Here is a 13,732-nt window from a genome sequence, read left to right as displayed (position 1 = left end):
GGAATATCCTTCTTTATGCTTATCTCATTTCTTGCTTTATGCTTTTGCTTTCCAGTCAGTACCGGTCACGTGTTTTAGACCGTTAAGATACCTTTGTCTTTTACTATATGTAATCCCTGCAATGGCAGAAGAATAATCAATCAGAAATATTTCATCTCATAAACCTCTAAAACTCTCTGCTTATCGGTTAACTCCTAGTCTGGATCTATCTCTCACACACCTTCACACTGTTTCATTGGTATCAGAGCATCTCGATCCTCGGCGTGACAACAATGGTGGAAACTCGACTTCAAGAATGCTCCTTGACTGAAAATGTCGATGAGCTCCGGTCACTCCACGAAGCCCTGGCTGCTGAGGTTAAATCTCAGAACGACTCTCTCAACGCTCGTTTCGACAGGCTTGAGGCGATGATGTTCAACGGCAACAACGGTACCTCCCTCCAAGCACCTGGAAAAGCCCCGATGGATCCCGGACCCTCCCACCCACCAACACCTCCCCACCAAACCCCTTTCCGCCCTCCCGACCCCCCAGATCTGAACGGTTACCAACGGCGCGGAGATCTGACTGATTACCCCCACCAGAGCAACCACGGTCGCCTCACCTCACGTCTCTCGAAGATTACTTTCCCTTCTTTTGACGGTACGGAGCTGCGCGACTGACTTTCTAAGTGTGAGCAGTTCTTCGACATCGACGGTACCCCTCAAGAGCTCAAGGTCCGTTTAGCTGCGATGCACCTCACCGGCAAAGCTACTAAGTGGCACCACAACTACATGAGCACTCGGTATGGCTTGTTCCCTTCTTGGACAGACTATATTATCGAGATTTCTGCTCGCTTTAGTGAACTGTTTGATGATCCTCTTGCTGAACTTGTAGCGCTGAAACAAGGATCTGATTCAATCATCACTTACCTTGACAAGTTTGAAACTGCTCGAATGAGGCTGGTGTTACCTGAAGCTCACGCTCTTAGCATCTTCCTAGCCAACATGAACCCCCACCTCTCCCTACACACAAGACAGTTTGAAGTTACATCTATCGCAAGCGCCGCTAAGATAGCCTCTCTCCATGAATCTTCCCTATCCCACATTCCACCACAAAAAAGCAGAGCTCCCTTCAATCCTTACCAACGTTCCCACCCTAAAAACACCCCACCCCTTGCCCTCACCGAAACCCCAAACACCCACAAACCAACCTTTATCCCCGCCACAACCCTGATAACCAACCAAGAAAATATTCCTACCAGGAGATGCAAGACAGACGCTCAAAAGGTTTATGTATGTTTTGTGATGAACCTTTCACCCCAGGTCATCAACTCAAGTACAAACACTCCCAAATCTACGTTATGGAGTGTGATGATGCTGACTACGCCTCGGATGACAGCTCCTCCGACGTTGAGCCGCAAACTCAAGCGTTAGCTGTTGCAGATAAAACGGAAAAACCTAAGGAAACCCCGGTGCTCTCCATCAACGCCATAAAAGGCTCCACTTCCTACAACTGCATGAGGTTGATTGGTCACTATGGCCAACACAAGCTTCATATACTTGTAGACCCAGGAAGCACCCACAACTTCCTTGATATAAACATTGCAAGTCAGCTCGGGTGTCAGCTAGAGAATACAAAACCAATGTGCGTCAAAGCAGCTACCGGTGACACTCTACTCACCAACTACAAGTGCTCTGCCTTTACTTGGAAAGTCCAAGGCTCTTCCTTCACCACTGAGATACGAACAGTGCCTTTGGATTGCTGTGACTTCGTCTTAGGCGTCCAATGGCTCTGCACCTTGGGTCCTATACTTTGGGACTTCCTCAACCTCAGAATGGAGTTTACACTCTTTGGCACTAAACATGTCCTTCGGGGAGTAGTGAAGTCTGGAGGCAAGCTCATCAAAGGCTCCAGCTTAAATAAGTTGCTGTTACAGGAGCCTCAAATAGCTTTGATACAACTACGTGAGATATATGACAGTCACGATGATCAACCTGCCTTAGATCCCACGATGCTGTTCTCACACATCTCCGCATCAGCCACTACAAACACTGATGATCCGGATCTTCAACAGATGCTTAGCTCCTTCTCGGATATTTTTTCAGGAGCCAAAGTCCCTCCCACCATTTCGTAAAGGCTTTGATCATCAGATTCCCCTGCTTGCTGGATCAAACCCTGTCAATCTGCGACCTTATCGCTACTCATCTCTGCAGAAAGACACAATAGACACGATGATCAAGGAGATGATCACACAAGGGATTATCCAACACAGCTCTAGCCCCTACGCCTCCCCAATAGTACTAGTCAAGAAGAAAGATGGTACATGGCGACTTTGCGTCGACTATAGGCGTCTGAACAAGCAAACTATAAAGGATAAATACCCCATACCTTTGCTTGAAGATCTCCTCGACGAGCTTGGTGGCGCTAAGTACTTCTCCAAACTGGATCTACGCGCCGGCTTCCACCAACTCCGTATGTCCGAAGATGACGTTTACAAGACGGCTTTCAAAACACACAATGGCCACTACAAATATCTAGTGATGCCGTTTGGCCTCACCAACGCGCCCTGTACCTTCCAAAGTCTGATGAATCACGTTTTCCAGCACGTCTCACGGAAGTCTGTGCTGGTCTTCTTCGACGATATACTCGTCTACAGCAAGACTTGGGAGGACCACTTACGCCATCTCAATGAAGTCTTCGACATACTACGCCAACAACAGCTTTACCTCAAGCTCTCAAAGTGTACGTTCGGTGCTACACTGATAGAATACTTGGGCCATTTTATCTCTGCGGAGGGTGTAAGCACAGACCCTAAGAAAATAGAGGCAATACGCAACTGGCCAATCCCTACGACACAGAAGCAACTTCGGAGTTTCTTGGGATTGGCTAATTACTACAGACGCTTCATCAGGGGATACAGCTCCATCTCCCGTCCCCTCAGCCATCTTCTAAAGAAAGATGGGTTTTCATGGTCTCTTGAAGCAACAGACGCCCTCAACTGTCTCAAAGAGTCTCTTTGTTCTACCCCTGTCTTGGCCCTCGCCAACTTTGATGAACCTTTCATTGTTGAAACTGACGCATCAAACAATGGAATTGGTGCAGTCCTCATGCAAGGGAAACACCCTATATGCTTCATCAGCCGCGCCCTCGGACCGCGCCATCAGAACCTCTCAGTGTATGAAAAAGAATTGATGGCAGTAGTGCATGCAGTTCAAACTTGGCATGCTTATCTCGCTCATCGACCCTTCATCATACACACTGATCAGCGAAGCCTTAAATACCTCATGGAGCAGAAAATAACTACACCATTCCAACATATGTGGATCTCCAAGTTGATGGGCTACAACTTCGAGATACGCTACAAGCAAGGAAAGGAAAATGTTGTCGCAGACGCACTGTCTAGGGTCCCAGGCTCTGAATTACTCAGCATGGTCCTATCTCAAGCTCACTCTGGGTTCTACGACTCCTTAAAGCTGCTGTGGGAAACTGATCCTCAGCTGCGGAAGATCATCACCGATTTGCAAGCTAACAAGGCTTCTCATCCTCAGTTTACGTTCACCAATGGGGAACTACGACGTAAAGGAAAGCTAGTAGTGGGGAAAGATATTGACGTCAGGCTCCATATACTGAAATGGCTTCACGACTCCGCTGTTGGGGGTCACTCATGTAGAGATGCGACACTACATCGCATCAAGTCTCTCTTCTACTGGCCTAAAATGAACTTGGAAGTTCAAACCTACGTCCGCAACTGCTCAGTTTGTCAGAAGAACAAGTATGACCTTGCAGCTAAACCAGGCCTACTTCAACCACTCCCAATACCCGACGGTGTTTGGGAATCTATAAGTTTATACTTCATAGAAGGCCTTCCCCCGTCTCATGGCAAAAGCTGCATCCTGGTCGTTATAGACCGTCTGAGCAAAAACGCTCACTTCATCGCGCTCTCCCACCCTTACACTGCTCTTAGTGTGGCTCAAGCCTACTTGGACAACATCTTCAAGCTTCACGGCATGCCCAAAGATGTGGTTAGCGACAGAGACCCAACCTTCCTAAGCGAAGTCTGGAAGGAAATCTTCAGGGTTCACGGCGTTGACCTCAAGCATTCAACTGCTTACCACCCTCAGACGGACGGGCAAACAGAGGTGACTAACAAAACTCTGGAAACCTACTTGCGTTGTATGGCCGCAGAGACACCAACATCTTGGAGCAAATGGCTGGGTCTCGCTGAATGGTGGTACAACACTACATTCCACTCTGCCATTCGCGCAACACCTTTTGAGATAATCTATGGTCAACCACCTCCACTACATCTCCCCTATCTTCCCGGAGAAAGCTCGTCCTCTGTTGTGGATCGCAGTCTGCAAAAACGAGAAGAAGTGATCACCATGCTCAAGTTTCACCTTTTACGAGCTCAAAACAGAATGAAGTAGTACGCAGATGCTCACCGTTCTCAGCGTGAGTTCAAGATCGGGGACTTTGTCTACCTGAAGCTGCAGCCATACAGACAACACACACTCAAGAACCGAAGGATTCCACACAAGCTATCACCCCGCTTCTACGGTCCTTTCCGTGTTGTTGATCGCATTGGCCCTGTCGCTTACAAGCTGTCTCTTCCCCCAGAAGCAGCTATACACGACACCTTTCATGTCAGCCAGCTGAAGCTCTGCCCCAACCCACCGACTACAACTCCTGACATTCCCCAATACTGGCTTGATATCGGCATCTCCAAAGAACCTGAGGCCATTTTGGAAACAAAAACGGTTAAACGCCATAATGCTGCTGCAACGAAAGTTCTGGTTCATTGGAAAGGAGAAACACCTGCTACCGCCACTTGGGAATTCTACAAAGACTTCGCTGCCAAGTATCCTTTGTTCAATCCTTAAGGACAAGATTGATCTGAAGGAGGGAGTATTGTCATAGGATGAGTCACCCATGACAACCTTATCGCCAAGGAATATCCTTCTTTATGCTTATCTCATTTCCTGCTTTATGCTTTTGCTTTCCAGTCAGCACCGGTCACGTGTTTTAAACCGTTAAGATACCTTTGTCTTTTACTATATGTAATCCCTGCAATGGCAGAAGAATAATCAATCAGAAATATTTCATCTCATAAACCTCTAAAACTCTCTGCTCTATCTCATCAAGGATCTAGTACCTTCGAGGTGATTCTTCTTCCTCAGTAATCTCTTTCTAGGCTAGTTTCACCATTCTTAGAATTATCGGTTAACTCCTAGTCTGGATCTATCTCTCACACACCTTCACACTGTTTCAATTTGTTGGGTTTCTAATTATCACATTCTCAAAAGATGGTGGCTGAAAGATATGTATCTTTGTGTTTCTGTTTTGAACTTTACACTTGTTTGAAAACGGTAGCTTCCTGGTTAAGTTTCACAATAGACGTTTATAATAAAACTTTATATCCGAACTGAGTTTGATTCGATAATTTAAATCTAAACCGATTTGATCTATAAAAATAGTCAAATGAATCTTGTAAGTGATAATTTGGGTATCAGATAATATAAACGAACCCGACCAAGATTTTTGAAAATACTCAAAAACTTGGTGGTGAACGACATTCGGGAAAGTCGGGCCCATCGGGTTTCTTCGCGACGATACAGAGCGAACAACGAACGAAGTGAGAGGCTGGGGCAAAAATCTAAGACCATGTCCTAGTATCTCAAATGAGTATTGAAAATCAAAATAACTCAAATAGATTTCATATTTATTTTGGGTATTTGATCATAGATAATTTTGAATATACAAATAGTTTTCTTATAAAAATCTGAATCGATTCAAAAACTGAAAGAATGTGCACCCAAATCCGACTTCAAACCAAAAAATCTAAACCGAAAACAATCAAAATTTAGAAATACTGGAATGGGTTTACACTTCTTATCGTGCAAATTGAAAACACATAATCCGAAATACCCAAACCAAATTCCAAAAGTTATATGCGAGACATGAATTGTATATTAATGATATTTTTATATTTTTCATCAACAAAGGGTATGTTTAAGTTGTTATTTAGTATTCTTAACGTCGACGGTACTCTAACTCGTAATCTTGGAAACTCTTTTTCTTTTGAAATCTGAAAACTCTCTTTTTTTAATGCTCAACTAGTACCCCTTAAGTTACCGATGACGACAGGTTGGAGATATAATTAGATTTTTCATCCGAAGAGAAAGTTACAGAACAAGGAGAGCGTTATGGTTTGTAACTTTGTAGGCAAGAAAGGAGAAGCGAAGCCTAATCAAAAAGGAAACTACATGTGAGTGCATGACCTAAAAACAGATATTAAACTTTTGAGTTTATGGTGGGATCAACATGTGACATTGTTGATTACATGTTGAGTTGTTTTCGTACGTATTAGTGTATTACCCTAAACATACGTAATTAAAAAATAAGATATATATGAAGTTTAATTAATTAATAAAACAACAAAGCACATGGGTAGGACAGGCTCGTTGGGTATTTTATACACTAGCATTACATTGTTATATATGTATAATTAGATACATACATACATAATACATACATTTATATATAAAATGATTGCACGTTGGGGCAGCTGTGTTAGTAGACACAAAGAGGTGAAAGCAAGTTGGCAATGAAAGTGGTAGATACTCTTTCTTACCTGTACCCATTTCCTCCATTATTACTCTCCCTATCAAAAAGATACAGAATCTTTTCTCTGTTCTTCCATTTTTTATTAAATCTTTTCTTGGTTTGATCTTGCTGTCTCATTCCATATTTGTATATTCTCTCCGTTCAAATAACCAGCTTATATATTTTTCTGTGATTTGTGTTTTTTCTTTTACAGACGAGTATAGTTTTGCAGTAAATGTAATATATTCTAAAACAGTTTTTGAAGGTATTAAAAAGCAAAAAAACAAGACAGGAGATGAACAATGAGAGTGGGACGAGTCTTGTCGTTGTAAGTACAAAAGCTGCACATGCTTTTGATTATAAGGAAAATAAATTTTAAAAAACAAGAAAGTTGAAACAAACGAACAAAACTTTGAGTGACTCTATTTAACTGATCGTGACACAAATGAATAATGGCTTATCGGATTGTGTCTTTGTGGGCGCCGCATAAAAAGGATAAAACATAAAACACGGATTCTTTCTTCTATTCTCCTCTCGCTCAAACTATAGTTTTGAGTGAGTCTCTTCTCAGTAAAAAATGAACAGAAGCAAAGTGAATATGAATAAGCCAATCTTTCTCGTATAGTAGTTCGAAGCAGAAATACTTAAGTAAAGTTCTTGAAAACCTCATAAAGAAATAAAGATTTACAGTATGTTTCTTTTCTTGAGTCTTCCTCAAGGAATAAAAAGACTCTTTTATTCCCCAATTAACCAATCAACAAATGTTTTAAGAAGAGAAAAAGTATGAGACTTGCTGATGAATTACAACTCCAAATAAACTAAAAGACCTTTAGCTAGAGTTTTTGTTTATGTGGGTGGGTGGGGGGGAGGGGGGTGTGCTGAAGAAGAAAACAATGAACAGAGAAACAAACAAGAGACTGAGAAAGAAAAGGAACAAGGGAAATAATGTGAAAGAAAGAATTGTATTCACTGGAAAATCAAGATTGATGAGACCTTGATTTTCAGTTTCTTGGGTCAGATGTGTGTGTGTTTTTTGAGGTTTTTGGTGTTGTTTAGAAGCTATGCACACATAAGTACATTTTCTTGGTACAAGGGTATAATTTGTAGAACAGTGATTCTGATTTACTGAACCATTGTCAAGAAAGGTGGCTCAGAGTGGCCATTACCTCCTCTGTTTGCAGGGCTCTGAAATGCAATCTCATAAGCCGCGGATTTCTCATCCTCGTCTAGTTCTTCATCCATCTCTTCTTCTTCCATGTTATATTTGTGAGACGCCTCAATCTTTTCATACTCACCTATCATTGAATCTTCTTCTTGTTGTTGTTGTTTTTGTTGCATCAGCTCTCTCATCACAAGGTCTTCTGGCTTCAATTCCAACAAATCAAGATTTTTTAGTTGTTAAGAAACAAAACCAATTCACATTTTGAAAATGATAAGCCAAGTTTGTACCTTCTCCGCACCTTGTGGAGTTTCCTCTCTTGGTTCTTCTCCTTGATGGACGTTAACATCTCCTTCTTGTGACGGCTTCATTGCAGGGACGGGACTCTGCTTTTGTACTGTTGATATTTGGTCTTGAGGTAGAGCAGAAGTGCTAGAACCGGCACCACTACCGAGTACTTTGCTGCGGTAAAGAAGATCAAGGCGGTGATAATAAGGACATGTCTTAGCATCTTGAGGACGTTTCTTGTTGCTTTCTTTAACTTTTTTGTAGTATTTGTTTATGTTTTCCCATTTCTCTTTGCATCTCTTTGCGTTTCTGTTGTATCCCATTCTCTTCATTGAAGATGAGATCTCTTCCCATAAAAGTCCTTTAGGGACATTATCTTGGTACCTTGGTTCCATTCCGCTCCTCAGGTTTATAAGAGCAAGAATCTCCTCCTTTGGCCATCTCGAGGATGACGGTAACGATTGATCCGAGCTCATAATCATCTCTTGTTGTTGTTGTTGTGGTGGTGGTTGATGAGGAGGAGGAGGAAGAACTTGTTGTTGTGGAATCGCCATTATTGGTTGAGAATGAGGTGGTTCTACAGCTTGTGATGAAGGACGTTTAGCGGCAGGTGGCGGCGGAGACGGTTGTGATGACAAAGAAGGAGGTAACTGAATGGTATGGCCAGTGATTTTCTGGATCAACGAGATGATTGCAGCGTCACGGGAAGCGGAAGCCGCTCGTTCTTGAGTCATGATCTCGTGCTCTCGAGCTAACCGAGACATCTCTTGGCGTTTCCAAGCTTCTTCTCGAGCAAGACGTTCTTGTTCTCTCTTCTCAAGCGCCTCGAGAAAGCTCCGTTGCATCGCCGCTTGTTTCTGCATCACTTGTCTCACTAAACCTTGGAATAGTTCCATCATCTTGCCGCCTCGGTTTTCACGTTTGCGTTTGTGGCTACTGGGACCCGCATGATCCACGTCCATGTCGTCGTCATCATCATCAGACCCCATTCCCGAAGCCGTCGATGAGCTGTGAGAAGAGAAGGTACCTCCGGGAAATGGGGGATCTACTGAAGGAGGAGGAGGAGGATTGGGAGTAAAGGAGACTGTGTGCGGTGGAAGCGGTTGGGACGGTGGTGGCGTTTGGGTTAGAGAGAAAACGGGGAATTGAGAAGAAGGCTGCTGAACTGGATTGGCGACGGAGAGAGGAGTGACGTCGAGAGAAGAGGGAGGAGCACTAGTGATAGTGTTGAGAGCTTCGAGCTGAGAGAAGAACTTGTATGTTTTGCCTTCGTGGCGACCACCGCGCGTTTCTTTGGTGCGTTTGTGATATTTCTGAACGTTTTCAAACTTCTCTTTGCATTTCTTAGCATTGCGTTTGTAACCCAGCTCCAACAGCTTCCTGTCAGTGTGTGTCATTCAAACATCAAAACTCAGTTTCTGTCTCTCTCTTTTTTTTTTTTTTTAATTATGATTATTCATGGGTACTGTTCGATCGGAATTATTATAGAAAAAAAAAAAGAAAAATCTTGGGATTTACAAAATCGAAAGCGTCCCAGAAATTCATGAGAGCCACTTCTGTGTAAACAAACAGTTATTTAATGTTCTCGGGGATGGTGAAGATGCTTGATCCCGAATATATTAATATTTATATAAATAACAGAATTAGAAAAAGAAGAAAAAAAGCGTTGGAAACACATGCAAATGGATCTCTAGTTATCTCAAGAAACACCATTGATGAAAATTTGAGAATTCAAGGAGTATAATGGATGAGAGAGAGAGAGAAACCTGGAAACGTGTTCCCAAAGAGGAGCTTTGAGAGTGGCGTCACGGAAAGTAGAGTCCATTTCAGATCGGATCCTAAGAAGTGCAAGTGTTTCTTCTCTTGGCCATCTATTTCCCGATGAAGAAGACGAGCTTCCTCCTCCCAATCCTCCACCGTCATCCGCCGCTGCTGAGAATCTCATAAGCTCTTCCATATTCGCCGGAGGTCTTGAGCTGATCGGTGAAGCTTCCTCCACCACTTCATTACCACCACCACCACCACCTCCTTGCTCCATCTCTAGATTCACCAATCTTGCTTTCAACCCACCACTCTTGTATTCTATCTACCCACTCTCTTTCTCTCTCTTTAAGCTCACGGGTTCTTCATAAAACCATTGACGATGGGGGAAGAGAAAGAAGCAGCCTTTTTTTAGTGCAACTAGGTGTTAGAAAGGAGAGATGAGGATTACGAGGATGATGATGAAAGATAGAGAGAATGAAAGCAAAGAGAAGTTAATAAAGCTGAGAGCCTCTTCTAACTTTGCAGCAAATAATTGTTAAACCCACTTTTCTTCACCCTCTTTTTCTTTTCTTTTCTTTTTAATTTTGTAAAAGGGTCCACATATTTTATTTCATCAAATTTTATAATTTTATATGTATTATTATTGTTACAGAAGGAAGGCTTTAAAAGTTAAATTTGGATCCGCGAACATCTCATTGCGAGTGATCTGTTTTTCATTTTATTTTAGGTTAAAACTGCATAATATAAAATCATGTGCATCCCATGTTGTCCTCTCCCACCATTAGGAGTGGGCGTTCGGGTATCCGTTCGGGTTCGGATCGAGTATTTCGGATTTTCGGATATTTCGGTACAGAAGTGTAGAACCCATTGGATATTTATGTACTTCGGGTCGGGTTCGAGTATTTTTAGTTTGGATTCGGTTATTTCGGATCGGGTTCGGATATTTAGATTTTGAAAAAAAAAAAATTTCATTTCTCAAATTTCTTATATTTAAAAATATAACTTTTACTTAACTATTTTTTTTATTTTTAATAGAATGGTTAATAGATTTGGACATAACATTTTGAAACTAAAAAAATATTAATTTGGTTATTATTTTTAAATTTTGGATATAACTTTTTGTTAATTCTTAAAATAAAAAGTTTGACATGCATTTTAAGTGTAATTGTATGTGTATCATATGAACTTAAAGTATGTGTAATATCAATATAAATATTTTATATAAAATGAGAGATGTAAACTAGAAATATAAGGTTAATTATACATAAGTTCGGTTATCTTTGGATATCCATTCGGGTTCGGATATCCAATCTCTCATAATTCAATACCCGTTCGAATATTTTGATACTTTGGTTCAGATTTCGATTCGGATTTTTCGGATTGGATTCGGATGCGGTTTTGGATATCGGGTAAAGTGCACACCCCTACCCACCACCATGTCTAAAGTTCCCACGTGGCATTGTCTAATTGGTAGGGTATGTGACAATCAGATTTTTGGGAGGGGAAGGACAAAGTTGGAATCGTATAGTTTTGCCCGATTTGAGCTGGACCAGCCTTGACATCTTTCCCCCACTCCATTTCCTCTCCAGTTCAACAGTCTCTCTCTCCTTTATAATTTTGATTTTTGTTGTGTAATAAAGTTATAGAAACAGACCAAACAATAGTGATGTAATAAAAAATCAGACAAAATAGTAATGTAACAAAAGGACTGACCAAGTAATAGTTAATTTTAACCTTCCAATGAATATATTTTATTATAATTTAAATAAATTATATAATGCATGACTGTGTTACCAACTCCAAATCTATTGCAGCTGATCAAATAATTAGTAAATATGCAGTGTATATATTATTTCTTTGGGATATATATATAATTTTAGATTTATTTGATTTGAGTAAATCTAGAAAACTGACAGAACCAATAGTTTGACAAATTTTATGATACAATATTTTAAAATTTGTTTAAATCAAATGTAATGCAAATCAAACCTCTAAAATATAATATTATTAAAATACTGGAGACAAGTACATTTGAGACACTAAAGTTGAGGTGAAGAAATATAGGAAGGATGAAGTTTTAATGAGTAAAGGAATTAAATAGCATCATATCTAAATTTAGCTGCAAGGTGAAACGTCGATGCAGACACTGCCACTGTCGACATTATACACTCCTAATAAATAGCCTCAACTTATAACTGTTTGTTACAACATTTCATTTTCATCACCAAATGACGCTGTGCACATATACACCGCAGGTTCTTAAGCTATCTAAAAAAGGAAAAAACTTTACAGGAAAAGTTCGTGAATGTTAAGGAGAACAATTGGGTAATACATAATTCAGAAGATGCTAATAATAATATAGCAGATAATAAATAAATAATAAAAAGAGAGATGAAGAAGAAGAAGAAGGTATGAAGAGAGAAGGTGGGCGGTGGAAGTGGAGAACTTTCTTGATGGGGAAAGAAAAAGAGAGAGAGCGAGCGGCGTACACAGCTGTATTCTCTTCTCCTTTCCCACTTTCACATGCCCTCTCCTTAACCCCTCTTAGCACTTATTACATTATTACTTATTACATGTGATGTGTTCTTTTTTAACTCTACGTAATTATTAGTATTCTTTTAATTTAAAAACTCAAAATTAAAACGAAAGACAATAATACACAATCAAAAGAGGTGGTAACAACATGCTCGCGGAATGAGTTCTGTGATTTCTGAATCTCTCTAACTAACTAACCGTATCCTTCATCTCCTTGCGTTTGATCTTTAAACTAATCATATTTTATATCTTTAATCTAGTAATTTGGTAATTCCAAAAGAACGTCTCGCTCTCTAGTCTCTACCAATAGAAACTAACTCCAAATCTGATCTCGTTAGGACGCAACTTGTCAAACTCATTACTTTCCCAACTTGTGTCATACAATGACTTACCCAATAAAACAAGTCAACATCAATGTTGACGACTCAGAAACTAATTAAAAATGAGACATCCACACCCACTTAATCCAGAATCCTGCAAAAAACATTTCTTCTAACGTTTGAGTGGCAGCCCATACACACCTAAGGTCCATAACAAAGTCAAGAAGCCAAAATAAAACTTGTTTTTTACTCAAACCAAGTCTATAAAAATACTAACTTTGTGATCACTGCATTAACTATTTGACCCCTTAAATAGACACAATGATGCAACTGCACTCTCATCATAATGTCAATTTCAGGGTTTACGACAAAGAAGTAGCAAACCTGGGCTCACTAGCCAGTGTGTCAGAGAGTTTAGGACAAGTCAACTCACACCCTGATTAAACCCGCAGTTTTACTACACACAGGCCACATCTTAAAAATCTATCGATATCCAACCAATGGACCACTCTGCTAGTGGATATATATATCTCTTTTAATAAGGCATAAAACAAAGTAAACCCACAAATATTATGTGGCTATCAAGATTGACAATATAGTAGATAGGGAGAAATAAAATGACTATTTTTTCACAGAAGAGTATCATGAAAACAGAAACAATGCAATCTTTTTCTTAACAGATACGAAGTTTTATGGTGTGCTAAGCTAAAATGTTGTACACAATGTACTCTTTTTCTTAACAGGAAAAGTTGAGTTCTTGTAAATCTCAGATGTACAAAAATGTGAAAAAGGAATAAAAAACAGTGACAAAAGGAAAAAAAAAATCAAATTTGGGCATTAGCATTCTAGGGCAGATAACAATTAAGGTCATGGATCTTACCTATCAACAAGCCACAATGATCTTTACACACCGTCCAACTGTTAGTCTGAGAGGCTCATTAGTATTTGGGGTTTTGTCTGCAGCACAGCCGTCCGTGTCGCATAATAGGAGCAATAAAAAAGTAATGCAAGACTTAGTGTTATTGGTAACTGAATTCTCATGAACTAATTTGAGATTCAATTGCTATTAGTTTTTAGATTTCAA

The 13,732-nt window shown here is 40.4% G+C and overlaps 1 protein-coding gene across 2 annotated transcripts; it reads right to left on the bottom strand.

The window, feature by feature from the left end:
* Window positions 1-7,175: 7,175 nt before the first annotated feature.
* On the bottom strand, window positions 7,176-10,388 carry LOC103833623 (trihelix transcription factor GTL1). 2 transcript variants are annotated; one of them, XM_009109698.3, is made up of 3 exons: window positions 9,796-10,388; window positions 8,032-9,409; window positions 7,176-7,943 (listed from the first exon to the last, which is right to left on the bottom strand). In XM_009109698.3, exons 1-3 carry the CDS (start codon window positions 10,065-10,067, stop codon window positions 7,932-7,934), a joined length of 1,662 nt encoding a protein of 553 aa, XP_009107946.1. In that variant the 5' UTR covers window positions 10,068-10,388; the 3' UTR covers window positions 7,176-7,931. The 2 variants fall into 2 exon arrangements, with proteins under 2 accessions (XP_009107946.1, XP_009107944.1); XM_009109696.3 differs by having other exon boundaries at window positions 7,180-7,947; window positions 9,796-10,376.
* Window positions 10,389-13,732: the final 3,344 nt, after the last annotated feature.

The sequence above is a fragment of the Brassica rapa genome, chromosome A08 (genome assembly GCF_000309985.2).
Source record: "Brassica rapa cultivar Chiifu-401-42 chromosome A08, CAAS_Brap_v3.01, whole genome shotgun sequence".
NCBI lineage: Eukaryota > Viridiplantae > Streptophyta > Magnoliopsida > Brassicales > Brassicaceae > Brassica > Brassica rapa.
Note: the sequence above shows the minus strand (reverse complement) of the source record. Positions and strands in the feature narration are given on the sequence as shown.